This window comes from Paramisgurnus dabryanus, chromosome 16 (assembly GCF_030506205.2).
Source record: "Paramisgurnus dabryanus chromosome 16, PD_genome_1.1, whole genome shotgun sequence".
Taxonomy (NCBI): Eukaryota; Metazoa; Chordata; class Actinopteri; order Cypriniformes; family Cobitidae; genus Paramisgurnus; species Paramisgurnus dabryanus.
In genome coordinates, this window is record NC_133352.1 from 20407867 (window position 1) to 20423625 (window position 15759).

General features: G+C 38.9%; 1 protein-coding gene across 6 annotated transcripts in view; it reads right to left on the reverse strand.

Moving 5' to 3' along the window:
• Positions 1–15759, reverse strand: part of dlg3 (discs, large homolog 3 (Drosophila)) — a 102786-nt gene that overhangs the window by 15540 nt on the left and 71487 nt on the right. For 5 of the 6 annotated variants that reach the window (XM_073812195.1, XM_065271921.2, XM_065271925.2 and 2 more), the window contains 2 exons: positions 7928–8084; positions 7565–7667 (listed from right to left, as the gene is read on the reverse strand). In XM_073812195.1, coding sequence (XP_073668296.1) covers positions 7565–7667; positions 7928–8084 — 260 coding nt within the window. Of the gene's footprint in view, positions 1–4716; positions 5346–7564; positions 7668–7927; positions 8085–15759 lie in introns of those variants that run through there. The other variant, XM_065271926.2, reaches the window with a different exon arrangement.

The following is a 15759-nucleotide window of genomic DNA, read 5'->3' on the forward strand; positions in this document are numbered from 1 at the left end:
GAAGTGTGCTGACCCAATCTGACCCAAACCAAACCGTGGGGTTCTATGCAATGGAAAAGCACCATTAGTCTTCACAGATGAACACAACTTTTATGAATTTTAAAGTAAAAATTGACTTTTTATATTTCTAGTTAAGGCATTTACAATACAAAATATGTATTCATCTGTGAAGATTAACTTATTAGACAAAACGTGCAAGTATCTTTAACTTTTGTTAAACACAGAGCTTATTTTTTTGCAATAATCCAAAAGCAAAAATTGAATGGGCAGCGAAGAAGTATCCCGCTAACTTAGGGTTAGCCTACAAAAATATGTCATCCCTGCGGCACTCTATTGGATGTAACTTGAGGTACCATGTAAAAACTTTAAAGAAAAATAGTACTGTGGTATTAACATCTTATAATATTGCTGTACAGGATTTTCTATAGGGATACTCTTATACTGCTCTCTGGGATTTACCTTGAATGTCAACTATGAATCGTAAATGACCAAGACTTGTTTTTTATCTTTTGTTGATATTTTTAACAACGTTTTACATTGGAGATTCAAAAGGTGACCTTCAAAACCAAAACCTTTCAAAAAACAGGTCCGTAGGCAGGCATTCAAATTTTTATGAGAATATAAGAATTTGAAAACTCACAGCAGTAAATCCTAAGTCTAAAGCTCAACAAAAAGCCGAAACTTGCCCTTCAATACAGCAGAAACCACGCCTTCAGGGAGCTCATGCGTACACACCCTGCCTGTCACAAACGGGTTAACAACATGTAGGAATCAAGGTAAAGTAACCTGATCCCACCTGGCTGTAACTAAGAGAACAGCCCTGCCGAGAGGTGGAAGGAGACAGCAACACAAATGCAACTAAAAGCAATCCTGATAAAAAGAAAGGCCACGTGTACTGCATAGTATTGCATCAGAACAATATTAGTGTTAGCATGCTAACAACAAACATGTTAACAACAAGCTTCAAACACCATTTATGAAATGTTAGGAATGCTAATACAGGAATCAATTGACAGCTGATTTCCTCACACTGACTAGAGATGCCCCAAACTACATATTTTATTACATAAACCTACATAAACAAATATATTTACTGTAAAACATGCTGGGTTACTTTTAATATAGCATTGGGTCAAAAAAGGACGAACACAACCTATTGTTGGGTAATATGTAAACACTTTCTGGGTTATTTTAACCCAACAGCTGGGTTTGTTCCTTTTTGACCCAATGTCAAGAGTGTTTTTAGAGTGTATACAGTCACTTGCTTCAAAAGCTACTTTGGCATAGGGCTGGGCGATATGACCCAAAAAATTATCGAAAAAAAGTTTTCCATATCAGTCGATATCGATAATTATCATGATAAATAAAAATCTTTACTCCTGTCAAATTTTAAGGCAGATTTTTGCTCCTGAATGAAAATTGTAAAAACCAGACAGTTAATAATGGTTTTAAACTATTTTTTATTCAGAACATGACAAATACAAATACTAAAATCTTGTTTTAATGCATCTGTATTAAATGTAAATCTATTTGTTATGAAATCAACACATTTCTGACACAAAAGCAGCAGACTACTGTCACTTTAAGACCCAAGACAGACTGCTTTAAGTTTCAATATACTGAGTAACAGCTGTTTATGTTCACTTAAACAAGAAAGAAAACTTAGTTCAGTGATCACGCGTGTGTTATACATATACGAGCTATACACGCTGATAAATGGATGTCAAGAGTGTCATGTTGCTGTGGGAGCGCACATACGCAAACACTATATTCACTGCAGTGTTGGATCTGCTGCTTTTCCTCAGTTTCCTGAATTTGTGAATGTCCTGTAAATATACTTTTAAAGCTGTGCGGACGTGTGCGTGCGCAAGGCGGACGCTGAATGAAAGTACAGTATACTGCACCTACTGTATTGTGTCTGCTGTGTTTGACGAACCCTGTTTGCGCGTCCAACATTACACACAAGAAAATGTTTCCGCGCATTTGTATTCCGTGATTCCGTCCGCGTTATCCGCATCGCGAAAATCATAGGTCTCTACTAATAAATTAATAACTTGCCTCATCTTCCACTCCTTCAAGTCTAACTGACACTGTGATTGTAAACCAAGAGCGCGTGCCGCAGCCGGAAGTGCTCGCGCAACATTACGCACAGTGCATAAACATTATCGATCACTTATAGAACTGTCCTTATTGTTTTATCGAAAAAGTTTTTATCGGTAAAATTATCGTTATCGAATTATCGCCCAGCACTACTTTGGCATCTAATGCATTAATTTCCATGTTGGCCAGTTCTGCATCACACTCACATTGCCTTACTTGCCTTCATTATGTGCAGGGCTTTCATTTTTGGGGAGCAGGGACTGGCCGGAGGCCGCCTCTTTGTCAATGCAGTTATATAATATTGCAGTTGTGCGCTTACAACATAAGAGCAAATAGCATGTACGGTTTAATTTGACCTCCTCTCATTGTGTGTTGGCAATGTAAGCAAGCATCCAATGAGAAGTTTAAAAGGTTTGCTCTTTTGTCTTCTGTTGTAATGAGGAACGTGTAGTACCTCGCCAGTCCGTATGGAACAAAAACTTGTTCCAACTCCAAAATAACTGCTCCACGAAGGTGAACAAAGAAACTATAATAGTCAAGCTACATTGCGTTTGGGCATTGTGGCAGTGTTAGGCTTGAACCGAATGACCAAGCTCTGGTCCCTAAAGAGTAGAAATAAGCTCCACAGAGCCGCCATCATGGATCCAGTTACCTCAGCTGCCAAGCCAGTTGTTTTGTGTGACTGAAAATTAGGAAGGGGAAGTCAAAACCAAAGTGATAAAAAAAGTGAAGAAAACAGCCAAAATGCTTGAGTGTTGTGAATGACGACAAAGACAGTATAACGCAGTTGCTAATGGGTTTCAGCACATTTCTGTCTGGTTGCTAGGTGTTTCGTGTCTATTCTGATCTCTAAAAATGTCTTTGCCCCCTACTTTATTGTTTCCCCCCCACAAGTTTTATCTTCTTGACAGGCATGTCTGTTAACTATGATAAGTAAATGCACAGCTCTCCTTAACAAGATCACAGCAGTGTACTTCTTTGCTGTAGCACAAGCACTGCAAGACAAGATAAACGCTAAACTTTAATACTTCATTTAAGGTTTGGAGGCTGGTTAAATTCCTAAGCCTAAGTATTTTGAATTGGGGCACAATAAAAACAGAACTGCAGAACTTTGCACTTTTAGGATTTCATGACACAAACAATTTGAAGCGAGGAGTAAAAAGCAAAACTTCACTATCGATAGATGTCATTCAAAGAAATCGAACATCGCATCGGCACAGTAATTGTGTATCGGTGCATCACTAATATATATATAAATAAATTACAATCTAGTCTCCTGTATTGCTAGTGTGAAATAAAAAGTACAAAGTAATAAAATAAATTGGATGATCTGTTACTCGGGTGTTTACATTCCTGTCTTGCAAGAACAAATAGACTTTATCTGTTCACTGTGAACATATATCTGTGCAGGAAACAAATGTTTCACCAGTTCAAGTTCAACAAGTTAATGTATAACATGAAGGGTTAAAATTTTAACAAATCCAGAGACTCATTTTCTTATACACACACTCCTTCAAAAGCTATAATGTCTCTCATAATGCTGATTTCCACCTTATTTAACAAGCTATTCTGGCACGGATTAATGTGTCACTTCTATTTCGATGTAGACGTAAGAGCCCTTGGGAGGGAGAGGCAGTCCATTTTTACTCCACAAGCGTCAGACTGAGGAGGAATATGGGGGAGAGCGTGCCGAAACAGATAACTTACACTGCAACATTCCTGTCATTGCTTACATAGACACTAGAGAATGCATAATACATATTAATCATGAATTTTTATACTAAATATTATAAGTAGTTTACAGACAGCTTAAAATCATGCCAATAACTAGAATTAATTCCCATCTTCTGTGAACATCAAATGTGCTAAAGCAGTTATATAATATTCTTGGTCAAAAGAAATTATATTAAAATGCACTTAGCATACACCTGAAAGAAAAAGAAGGTTTCATTCAAGTTTTATCATGAAATAAAAGCACTAATAAAGGCAAATATGACTTCCTGAAAGTGCCTTACCTGCACCTGTCCACAACTCTATAATGATGCATTAAACAAACATGATGGCAAAGCGTCAGGCCTCAAAGTGCAAAATAACCCGGATTAGTTTTGACAGAACTGAAGTTCATTGCAAAGGTGAATCACACTACACCTTTAATACAATAAAAACATACTTTTGCTTGTAGGCTTTTGTGTTATCAAAAGCACTAAATCGTCCGCTGCTATGTTTTGACGCGTTTATAAAATAGGTTGGCGGATATATAGTTAAAACACATATATATGAAATCCTCGAGCGTTTACTGGTGTCGCGCTGTAACACAAATTCTCAATGACAAACAACCGACAACACGAGCATTATTCATGTCTGCTCAACGACTGAGAAGCGTACATGTGTTTTTGTTTGATTTTCATTCAACTTTAAACTCACTAAACTTCGTTGAGCACGTAACTTGAGTCAACAGAAATCTATTGTGAACAAACGGCGACGCTTTCCCTTTCAGTACATTCAGTGCATATTTGTTGTTTATTCAGTGGGTGATAAAGTCACTTTTAGCGTTTTGTTTATTCATTTAGAGAACATTTATAAGTATTATTTTAATATAAGTTGAGGTGATCTTACCCGGCGGCGGCTAATGCGCTCTGTTCAGCTCAACCTTTCGTTGTCCAACTCACTCGACAAAACATGTTATGTTAAAAAAAAACTTGAAAAAATGAAAGATATACTAGTGAACACCACACATCGGTGTAAATTGAACAATATGGCGTCCTTTAATCCAGATTTAGAGAGAAAAGTTTATAAATATTAAGGTTTAATGAAAATGTTTCGGTCTGTCCTGCTTCGCTCCTCCCATTCCAACAGCGGCACGTTGAGTCTCATTCGTGCTCGAGACGCGGGATTTCAATCCGTCCCGCGCACGCGACCAGCTCGCGCTTATTCCATCTCTTCAGTCAGACTTTCATAGCGATCCAACAAAAACCGCTAGTAATGCTGTGCCAAAATAGGCTTAAAACTGCACACATGCGCTTCCTCTACGGTCTTCAGTCCATTTAGTTATTTTCCCTCTTTCCCCTCTCACGCTGACCCCTCCCACTTCTGGCACCGTTTCATTCCAGTCCTTTTTCATTCATGCGAGTGAAACTACAATGGCAGTCGGGCTGTTTCTCAATGCATGGTCTTGAATACAGTTCAAGCCGCATTGAACGCGTCACCTGAGTACAGTACGTCAAAAATGAGGATGTGCCCGCTTCAGTTCCACAGAAGAAAAACATCGATCACTGCCAATGTCCTATTTTTTTGCAAAGTAGGATTGTGTGTCTCATAAAACTAGGCGAGGCTAAAACTAGTTCACCTTTCTTAAAGGGATATACGTACAGTAGTACATCACTGTGGCAAGACACAACAGGCATTGCATGGGTGTGTGAAGAGAGCGGTTTGGGGTCTTGGTGTAATACTTTAGCATAATCTTCCTCAGAAACGTGATCCAGTCTTACAATAATAATAGTTTGCTGCAGGGGCGGATCTACCGGGGTGGCACGGGGTGGCAGTTGCCACCCTAAATAAAAGCATTGCCACCCCATATGCCACCCCAGCGCGGGTATCCTAATATATATAATTTATACCCGAGTAGGCTCTTTTAACCAGAAAGGCAATGTAGTTTTTCTCTGCGTGTGTTTGGGGGTGGGAGACACACATCTGACGATGATTGGTTTGTGTGTCTTAGACGGGGTGGGACAACCACATAGCTGATGGTGATTGGCTTAATTTCCATCGTTAGCCAACCAGAGGCAGCAGAGTTCATACACAAGCATGCAGTCAGTCCGAGCAGAAAGTCTTTTACAGTGTAAAAAAAGTCCGCGCAGATTTGCCAACTTGGTGACTTTGTCGCTAGATTAAGAAACTTTTTAGACCCCTTTAGCGACTTTATTAAAAAAGCGACTAGGACAAATCTAGCGATCTTTTCTGGCGTGGTTGGAGACGTTTGGAAACTGCGGTGAAAGGATGCATCGCCCCATCCAAGGCACTCACACGCAGCCCGGTTCTCGCGCTGCAGTCCATCCCTTCCGAGTCGCACAAACCCGCAACAACAGAGCGATGACAAGTACAACGAGCTCAAAACAAAGGTAGCGGACGCAAGCACAAAGTATAAAAAGCACAAACGTTACTTTTCCATCGTTGAGGTTAAAGGCAAGAATGTTTATGAACGTGCAACTTATGTCCATGAAGAAAGAGTCTCTTCACGTCTGTAGCGAGTAATTCTGATAAAGCGCCTCACATCATCACATGCTGCTAAAACATTAGTGGTTTCTCTTTAGTGTCTTAAAGTCATTAAGTTGAGCATCACATCAGCAAATCAGAGTACTAAATACGGTCATATTTATAGATAAATGTTGCATCAGGATAAAAATACAAAAATTAAACTGATGTTAAATATTGCACGAGGTAGTTGCTTGGTAGTTAAAACAACTGAACTGCAGTTTTGTGTAAGCAGTAAATATATTTTAAGCAGTTCTTTCTAGAGTTAGCCCGTCATGTCTTAGCTACTGCAGCAATCTAAATATTCCATACGTGCGTATGAAATCGCTCGTTATGATATAGTCTGATGTTTTTATTTGTCTTCGTTAAGGAGACAAAACTATTCAGTGTTGTGTATGTTTAGAAAGCTTGAAAGACAACTTAATGCGGCATTTTCCAGGATATTATGAAAAGAAAGGCTGATATCCATTCTTTTTACCAAAAATAATAGAAAAATCAAATACTATGGGAGTGGAAGGTACAAATAAAACAGAAAAATATGTTGTGGAAGGAAGAGGAGTAGATGAAGTCATGAAGGAAAGAAACATATGGATGGCAAAGAGCTAAAAAGAAGTGAAAAGACAGAAATCCATCATGAAGTGAGTGAAAGGATTAAAGAAGAGGGTTATGAGAGAAAGAGATGTTTGCCTTTCAAATATGTTTTACATTAATATAAACTAGGCAATCCTATTTTGTTTATATAACTGTCTTTATACCATTATGTTCAACCAGTCAGTGTTTTTAGATATTGATAAGCTGTATGTATTAACTTAGTATTAAGACAAAGGGTGCTACAGAGATGCTAAAGGTAGCTGCTTGGGTACTTACTTATAGGAACATTTGTTGTTGCGTTTATTAATGTTATAAAAATTTGAGGTCCAGTGTTCACCGAAAATAGTATATACAGTATATAATTTCTTGAATCCACGACAACCATGCAAGGACGCTTACTTCATTGCCACCCCTTGTAGTTCTCATGCCACCCCCTTGCCACCCCATAAATAATTTTCTAGATCCGCCCCTGGTTTGCTGTAATTTCATGCCTCTTTTGAAAGTTAGTTGATTCACATGTTTACCTAAAGCTAAACTGCATGCATCAGATCTCATTCATTTTACTCTATAAAGATATTTATTTGGCAATGACAAACATCATGAGATGCAACAGTCCCTTTACCTTCTGGTCTGTATTGGGCAATGATGGTCACTGTCTGTCCAGCTCTCTTCAGCGCAGCAGCAGCCTGTTCATGGGTAGCATTGCGTAGGTTTACTCCATTCACCTGGGACAATTACCATGGCAACAGATTCAAACAACAACCCCCATAAGCAACACTCACAGAAATCACATGATGTTACATCAGCTGTAAGACTTCATACAAATGTAAGGAGAGAGCAGACTGTAGAATCATGAAATCAAATTTAATGTGTATTTAAAATCTAAAAAGGAATCATTTACAGTCCTTATAAACATAAATGTTAGATAATTGAATATGTCTGACTATCACTATATTAAGCCTGAGCATCACAGGAAGTTACTAACCGACAGAATGCGGTCTCCTCTCCTTAGCTCTCCGCTCAGGTCAGCTGGCCCTCCAGCCAAGATGAAAGACACGAAGATGCCCTCTCCATCCTCACCTCCAACAATGTTGAAACCCAAACCTGTGGAACCCTTGTGCAGCAGGATCTTTCGTGGCTCCCTGCCAAACAGAAACAGTGTCAGGATCGCCGTAGACTGGGATTGCCACCGCAGGGAGCAGGGAGGGGAATAACACTTAGAAACATATGTGCTGTATATAGAGAAATACTGTATGTATGTTAACCTATCAGGAGGTTTTGAGTTTTGTGGGGTTTGTTTTTAAAGGTGCCAAAGAATGCATCGAAATAATATGTTAAATTGTTCTTTGATATTTACATAGAAGGTATGTAACTTTGTTAAGTGCAAAAATTATCCAGAAACGTTTTTTACATGTCCGTTTACAACCCTAGGATTTGTCATTTGAATATAATGGTCTATTTTTGCTGTATTTGAAAGGGTCATGAATAATAATGTTGAGCTCTGCTCTGATTGCTCTGCTCTGAGGCTCATGTCACTAGCTCACATTAGTAAACATTTTAATAATTTTGTAATTCATTTAATGTGTAATTTAATGTTGGGGCGTACATCTCGACTGTGACATCAGTGTTATGTTGAGATTGGCCTTTTTTCCAGCAGTCTTTTGCATGCACGAGGTTTACATAAAAATGAGGAAACTTTGAGCGTTTAATGCTATGTCATTAACATATTCAGAGCTCTTATTATTAAAGGGACACTCCACTTTTTTTGACTTTTAATAGCAGGGGACTATTTTCGGCCACTGCACCTCCTGCAGCCATGTTACGGCAGCAAAGTCCTTGATTATTACTCCAGAATGAGAGTATAGTTCCTAGCTATATCTGCCTAGAAAATCACAACTTTTAATTTTCCATTGGACTTAGTGCAGGATGTAACTACAGAAGAGTCAAGTTTTAAATAGGAAAAATATCAGAACTTTTTGGTTATTTTTAGCGCGATGCTAATGATCTAATCAGATTCAATGGATTATGCTAAGCTATGCTAAAAGTGGTACTGACAGACCCGGAGATATTTTCAAAAAATGTGGAGTGTCCCTTTAATCTATGCCTAGGTAAATACAGTTTTTTTTATTCTGTGGCACCTTTAAGTGCGTCAAAACAGTTTCACAAAGCTTACTGTACACAATAAATAAATAAAGGAAACAAAGATTTTTTTCCTGTTGGCTCAGTTGTGACCAGTAATTCAGGTTTATTTCACTGTCAGGATAAATGATAATACAGGTACATATTGTTATATTTATAATATTATATAATTATATAATATTGTATTATATTAAAGGGATTGTTTACCCCAAAATAAAAAATTCTGTCATCACTCACTCACCCTCATGTTACAAACCTGTATACATTTATTTGTTCTGCTCAACACAAAGGAAGATATTTGTAATCAAGCAGGAAGCAGGAGCACCACTGACTACCATAGTAGGAAAAGATACCATGGAGGTAAATTTTGCTCAAAAATGGTTTGGTTACAAACATTGCTCAAAAAGCGTTCCTTTGTGTTTAGCTGAACACTGGAATGTATACAGGTTTGGAATAACCAGAGGGTGAGTAAATGATGACAGAATTGTCATTTTCGGGGTTAACTGTCCCTTTTTAATATTATAATAAACAGTATACTGTATTATTTTTACCCATATTATATTTATACTTTTTTCATAGTATTTCATTAGGCTATTCATTTACTTTTGTTTGAAATTAATACAATTTCTTACAAAACCTCTTCCATGTTCATCAGCTAGTTTTCTTGATGGCACATCTGCATCATAAGAATATGCAACCGCAGTGTTCAATAAATATAAAAACAAGTTTAAGATGTTTTAACATGAAGATAACACAGCACTGCTCAAATAAAGCCCAGAGTATAGTCTGTTATTTTAATGTGTACTGTACACTAACGTACACGCATGGTCGAACCTTGGCTGCATAGTACAATCTATGCAGGGTTTCAAGAATCTGACGTTTATAATGATGAAAATTCCATGTGGACCCTTACATATGCATAAAAAAGACCATACTTCGGCCTTAAGGCGAGCAACAGTTCTGTCAGCTGGCCAGAAAACTCTCCACTATTCCTCATCCTGCAGAGTGTAAACCAACAGTAATGTGTCTAGCGAGATGGTAAATGATTGTTTATTTTGTCATTCCTCCTTCAAATGTCCCAAACAGCTTCATTTATAGAGAGTGAAAATGTACAACAGATCCATGAGATGCACAATGCTGTAGTCACGACTAAACTGGCAAACTTTTATTCTCAACACAGATCTCATCCAATTCAGAAATGAATGTTAACACATACACGCACATACAAACCCACATTCACACATCAAGCTCATTCCTGCCTCGTGCTTGACCACTCTGCTGCAGTACTGTTTTAGTGGCTGTGATTCATCTGCAGGCAGAAAAGTGATCCAGAGTTGGCACACTACCGAGACTTCACTGCATTCAGGGGCCATCAAAAACCCTTTTTAAACATACTGCAAAAAACACACAAAAGCACTTCCTAGGCATGCAACACACACATAGTGTTAGGTATTCACATTTTCGGCAGTGCTCTAATGCATGTTTCTCATTAGAATCCTGCACAACCGAGCCATTCCTTCTCGATTGCCCACGAAAGAGCTTTATGATGCCGAAAACAGCACTTTTGGTGCTTTTTGAAAATGCCTAGTACATTTATAAAACAAATATATTAGCAACCGAAGCCAAATTGAAATGCACCTTGTTTGTGGAGCATGCAAAGAGCCCCAAGTCCATAAATTTAATGTAGTGGTATAAATCTCCAATGCAAAACATTCCTATGATAGAGCTATATAATATTGGTTTACAAAAAGATAAATCGTCCATGCATCAGCTACAAACAGAACAGCTTAAACCATTATCTGGATCTACTTTACCTGTTCATGAGGCTGAAGCTAGTCCTACCTCGTCTTTCTACCCTGGACTTCATCATTGGCAAGGAAGATGAAATGTTCACAGTAAACATGGTTCATGCCGCTAATTACTCGGCAGGTTTACAGGAGTATGTTATCCTAGGGCCCGGCTCTGGAAGAGTGTTATCCCGAGACTCTGTATCTCTCTCTGGACTCTCGGCTGTATAAGTATTCAGCTTGTGTGCAATCTCTAAGTGTAGGGGAGTGATGGGAAACAGGACCACATTGCCTGTCACGTAGTCACCCCTGAAGGAACAGTGTAAGACTTAACTGTTACGTAGCCACATGAACATTCTTCTGCTCTCCAAAACAACCATTTGTTCAAGCCCTTTGAAAAGCAACCTGAGCTTGTCTTTACATTATTATTGGTTTAGGCATAAAATCCAACCCTTACATTTACCTAATGTGTCTAAGAGGCTGTTTACACTTGGTATTAAGTTGTGTTTTCATCGATCGGATCACAAGTGGACGAGAGAGACACATTACGTTTACACCTGGTATTTAAATCCTTCTCTTTTGTCCACTTTCGATCGCTTCTGTCCTGAAAACTCTGGGGGGGCGGTCTGTGTGACGGTGGGCGAGTCTCTATGCTGTACGTGTGTATGTAAGAGCTTTCTCAGAATTTTCGGCGCAATTGATAAAATAGGATCGTGCAACTTTCACACGCTTTCAAAACGAAACTACGGAGATCAGCCGCTTTAGGTTTATCAATGAAAGGCTAAAAATAGCGCTGTTCACCGCATGTTCACGCCAGAAGTCAAAAAAAAAAAAAACATAAAACTTGTGTTTAATACCTCAGATTAGATAAATGGGCGGAGAGAAGGCGGTGGCGTGTGGCTGTTCGAACGCATTCAACCACATATGCGTTCCGCAACTCCAAAGCGATCCGATCGAAAGTGGTTTTGACTACCTCTGGATGTGGTTGAAAGTGGTCGAAAGTGGACGACCTCAAAACGTTTTGAACACCGTTTACACCTGGCATTAACGTCGTCCACTTGTGATCCGATCGACTAAAATGGATGTTAATGCCAAGTGTAAACAGCCTCTAAAACCCCATTCACACAGCACTTTGATCCCAGAAAACTTCTGTAAAATTGCCAGAGAGCCTTCTGTATAAAGACAAACATGATCTGAGATTGTTCCCATAAAGGGGATCTAGTAACATTTACAGAACATGTCCTGCGTGAACAAAAGGCAGAAACAATCTGTGAGGGGCGGCCGTAGTGAGGACGCACATCATCGCAACAAGAAGTTATTATTCAGCTCTTTGACGCAGGGGATTTAAATGCAGATTAACATTCATGACGAGAAATGTCTGCAAACTAGACTGAAGCAAAGAACGTTTACCAATATACAAAACAGCGCATCACGCACTCCTTTATGATCTTTTAATAAACAAAAATGAACCTGCGTGGTTTCTCAAGAGATAATACGCAAACTTTAGACGCTGCATAAATAAACAACCAAGTATAGGACTTTAAATACGTCAAGTCTTTACAGGATCTTTATGGTATGTGGGTGAATGTACCCACGGATTTCGGAAAATCATCCGCAGTGTGAACAAACCAAAATCAAACGATCCCGGACAAATCCAGAGATGCATTTTCCGTGTATTTTCCGTAATCGTTGTGTGAAAAGGGCTTAAGAGGTTCTTGATGCATGATTTCTCTATTTACAAAGAGGTACATGTCATGAAAATTGTTGAAGATCCCCGTTGCAACCCATAAAATAAAGTTTTCTCAGGGAGTAGCTCCGTAGTCTGCATTTATATAACACTGTCACTGAACTTCCAGATAAGACATCCCATCTGCTTTTTAACTATGCCTAACAAAGTTGATACTGACTCGAAACTAAGAATGTGACATTTCAATTAACTTATTTCTGTTAATAAAGTGTTTATTATTGTGCTTCTTTTTATAGCCTCTTTAGTGTGCGTTCTCACACTCATCCTGTCTGAAATTTTCTGACCTCCTTCCAGTCTGCCAACAAGGCTCAGAGGTTTACAGGGTTGCAATGCCCCAGTGCATCTTGTCTGCTCCTCGTTCCGCTACAAATAATTGGCTCTGGTTGGATGATTATTAGTGGATACTTCTCTTTGGAAACATGTAGGGATATAATTCCTCCTGGAAAACACATTCTCTCTTGTTGGATCACAAGCTCATGGCTACTGTGGGCATATCCTTCATCTTTTGTCTGAATTGGATTTTAAACTCTGGGTGAATACCATCACCATCTTTCTCAGAGCAAACGGCTTCTCATTTGACTTTATGCCAAGGGACGTTCAAGATATTTCTGGACTATCGCAGCAGCTAAGAATAAACCGAACGTGTCAACAGTTTACAATCAGGTATGTAACTGCCTAAAGCTAATGTAACCCTAAATCAAACATGACTTCATTCTGTCTGTTACAGTACATACACAAGGTAAAGTAGTCAAAAGAGCAATATGGCTTATATTTAGATTTACATTTTGAAATACAAAGGAGCCAGAACTCCTGCACCCTGAAAGTTGCAAACTGCATTACAGGGTATTAGGTTTGAAATTGGCTCTAGAACGGTGAATGTGGCTGCGTTTACCATGAATTACATTAAGTCTCACCAAATGATGTAATGCGCTGAATGGAAAAACAAACATCATGAGTCATGCAAGGGAGCCATTATTAAGAACCATAAGCAAACAGAAGCTGCACTCGCAAATCGGCTAAATCTTTTGAAATTTGAAACGTGAGTGTGAACACATGAACATGTCTGTTCGGGTTTGTAAGTGTGTCAATGTGTGTCTGTGAGCAGATTGTCATTAGACTGTTAGACTGGCGGCCATTCATCATTATGGGCGATCTGAGGGTGGGTAGGAGATCTCTGAGCCTCTGTGATATATTCAGCTGCTAGAGAAGCCAGAGGGCTGTTTAGTGTGTATTGGGTCAGATGGAGGGATTTAAATGTGTTTGTGACCGCCACACTAATGTGGGGAAAGCACAGATGGGCAATCTTATGGCGTTTTTTCATTGCATAGTACCCCACGGGTCAGGTGGCATCAGCTCACCTCACTTTGGCTCAGCTAGCTTTTTCATTGAGTTTAGTACCACTTTAGAGTGGGAGGGATTGTAGGCGTGCCATTATATTTGTGCTGCCTACTGCTGTGACATCATACAAAAAGTGGGAGCGAGCATCGTTGGTATGCAGTGTTTCCAAAACATTAACTTATTTGTCAAAGATGACAACAGGTTTGCTCAAGACAGCGCAAGCACGAAGGTAAAGCTAATCTTTAGCAATGACGCTGATAGTGACGATTTTCTTAGACCAATCAGTAATCTACAGTGTTTTTACGTCACGTTTCAGTATCAGCTCAGCTGGCTTGGAACCCCAACTGAGGTCATACTAAAAAAGTATTGGTTATCCAGTGGAAATGCCCCTATAAGCTGACCTGACCCAACCCGTGGGGTACTATGCAATGGAAAAGCGCCATTAGTCTCCTATCACACACAGACTTCCAGAAGTGAACTGTCGTGTATGCTTATATATATGGATGCAAATACTGTGGATCGTACTGTACATTTGTGTCAGAGATAGCGTGTGTTCACGTCAGCACATTATGACAGACTGTCTAACTGTATCTGTGTGTGATGGGCACCGTTTGTGTGTGTCTATGGCCTGCTTTCCCCCGTTCAAATGAATCATGACAGTTTCAGGAATGTGCGCCACTACTCATTTGTAGTCCAACTGCAGAATAAGCCTCTCACTTCCCAATACATTTATGGTAAGAGCAGACTGTACTGTTTATATTTACATATCTGCTACAGAAGCCAAAACATTCCAGAGATTCAATGAGTGTTCATTTGAGTGTGTGCAGGATAATAAATCCTTACATGACCACTACAGTCTTTGTAACCGGTAAATGATACTATACAAAAGTATATTTAAAGTGATAATCATAGAAACCTATAAAGCTTAGAGCATAATCAAAGTCAAAGATAGACATATAAACAGTGTAGTCACCTAGTTGGAAGTAGACATAGACATAACCAAGAAAGCACATGGTTCTGTTTGTAGAATATAAAAAATATGAGATTTCATATTGTGCCATCCTTCAAAGCAACAAAATGTTGTTCGCTATGAAATAATTATACAGATAAAACGAATAGTATCTATGTGTAAATGTGTTCATTTTTCACAGACAATCTTAGTGGGGCTTGCATGTTCAAACATTCCCAATGTTGGGATATAGCTTTGTGGTTGCTAAAGTATTCAGTGGTTTTAAAAACATTGATATGTGATTGATCAGGTGTTCCACACAGCCCACATTCCTAAAATAAAGGTGCTACATAGGTTATTCACAGTGGTGCAATAGAAGAACCATTTGGGTTCTCCAAAGAAGCAATCGACCAAAGGTTTTAAAAAATATATAGTTCTTAAAGGGACGCTCCACTTTTTTTGAAAATATGCAAATTTTCAAGCTCCCCTAGAGTTAAACATTTGATTTTTACCGTTTTGGAATCCTTTCAGCCGATCTCCAGTTCTGGCGGTACCACTTTCAGCATAGCTAAGCGTAATCCATTGAATCTGATTAGACCATTAGCATCGTGCTAAAAAATAACCAAAGAGTTTCGATATTGTTCCTATTTAAAACTTGACTCTTCTGTAGTTACATCGTGTACTAAGACCAACAGAAAATTAAAAGTTGCAATTTTTTAGGCAGATATGGCTAGGAACTATACTCTCATTCTGGCATAATAATCAAGGACTTTGCTGCCATAACATGGCTGCAGGAGGTTCAATGATATTACGCAGTGCCCGAAAATAGTCCCCTGCTATTGAAAGATAATAAAGAT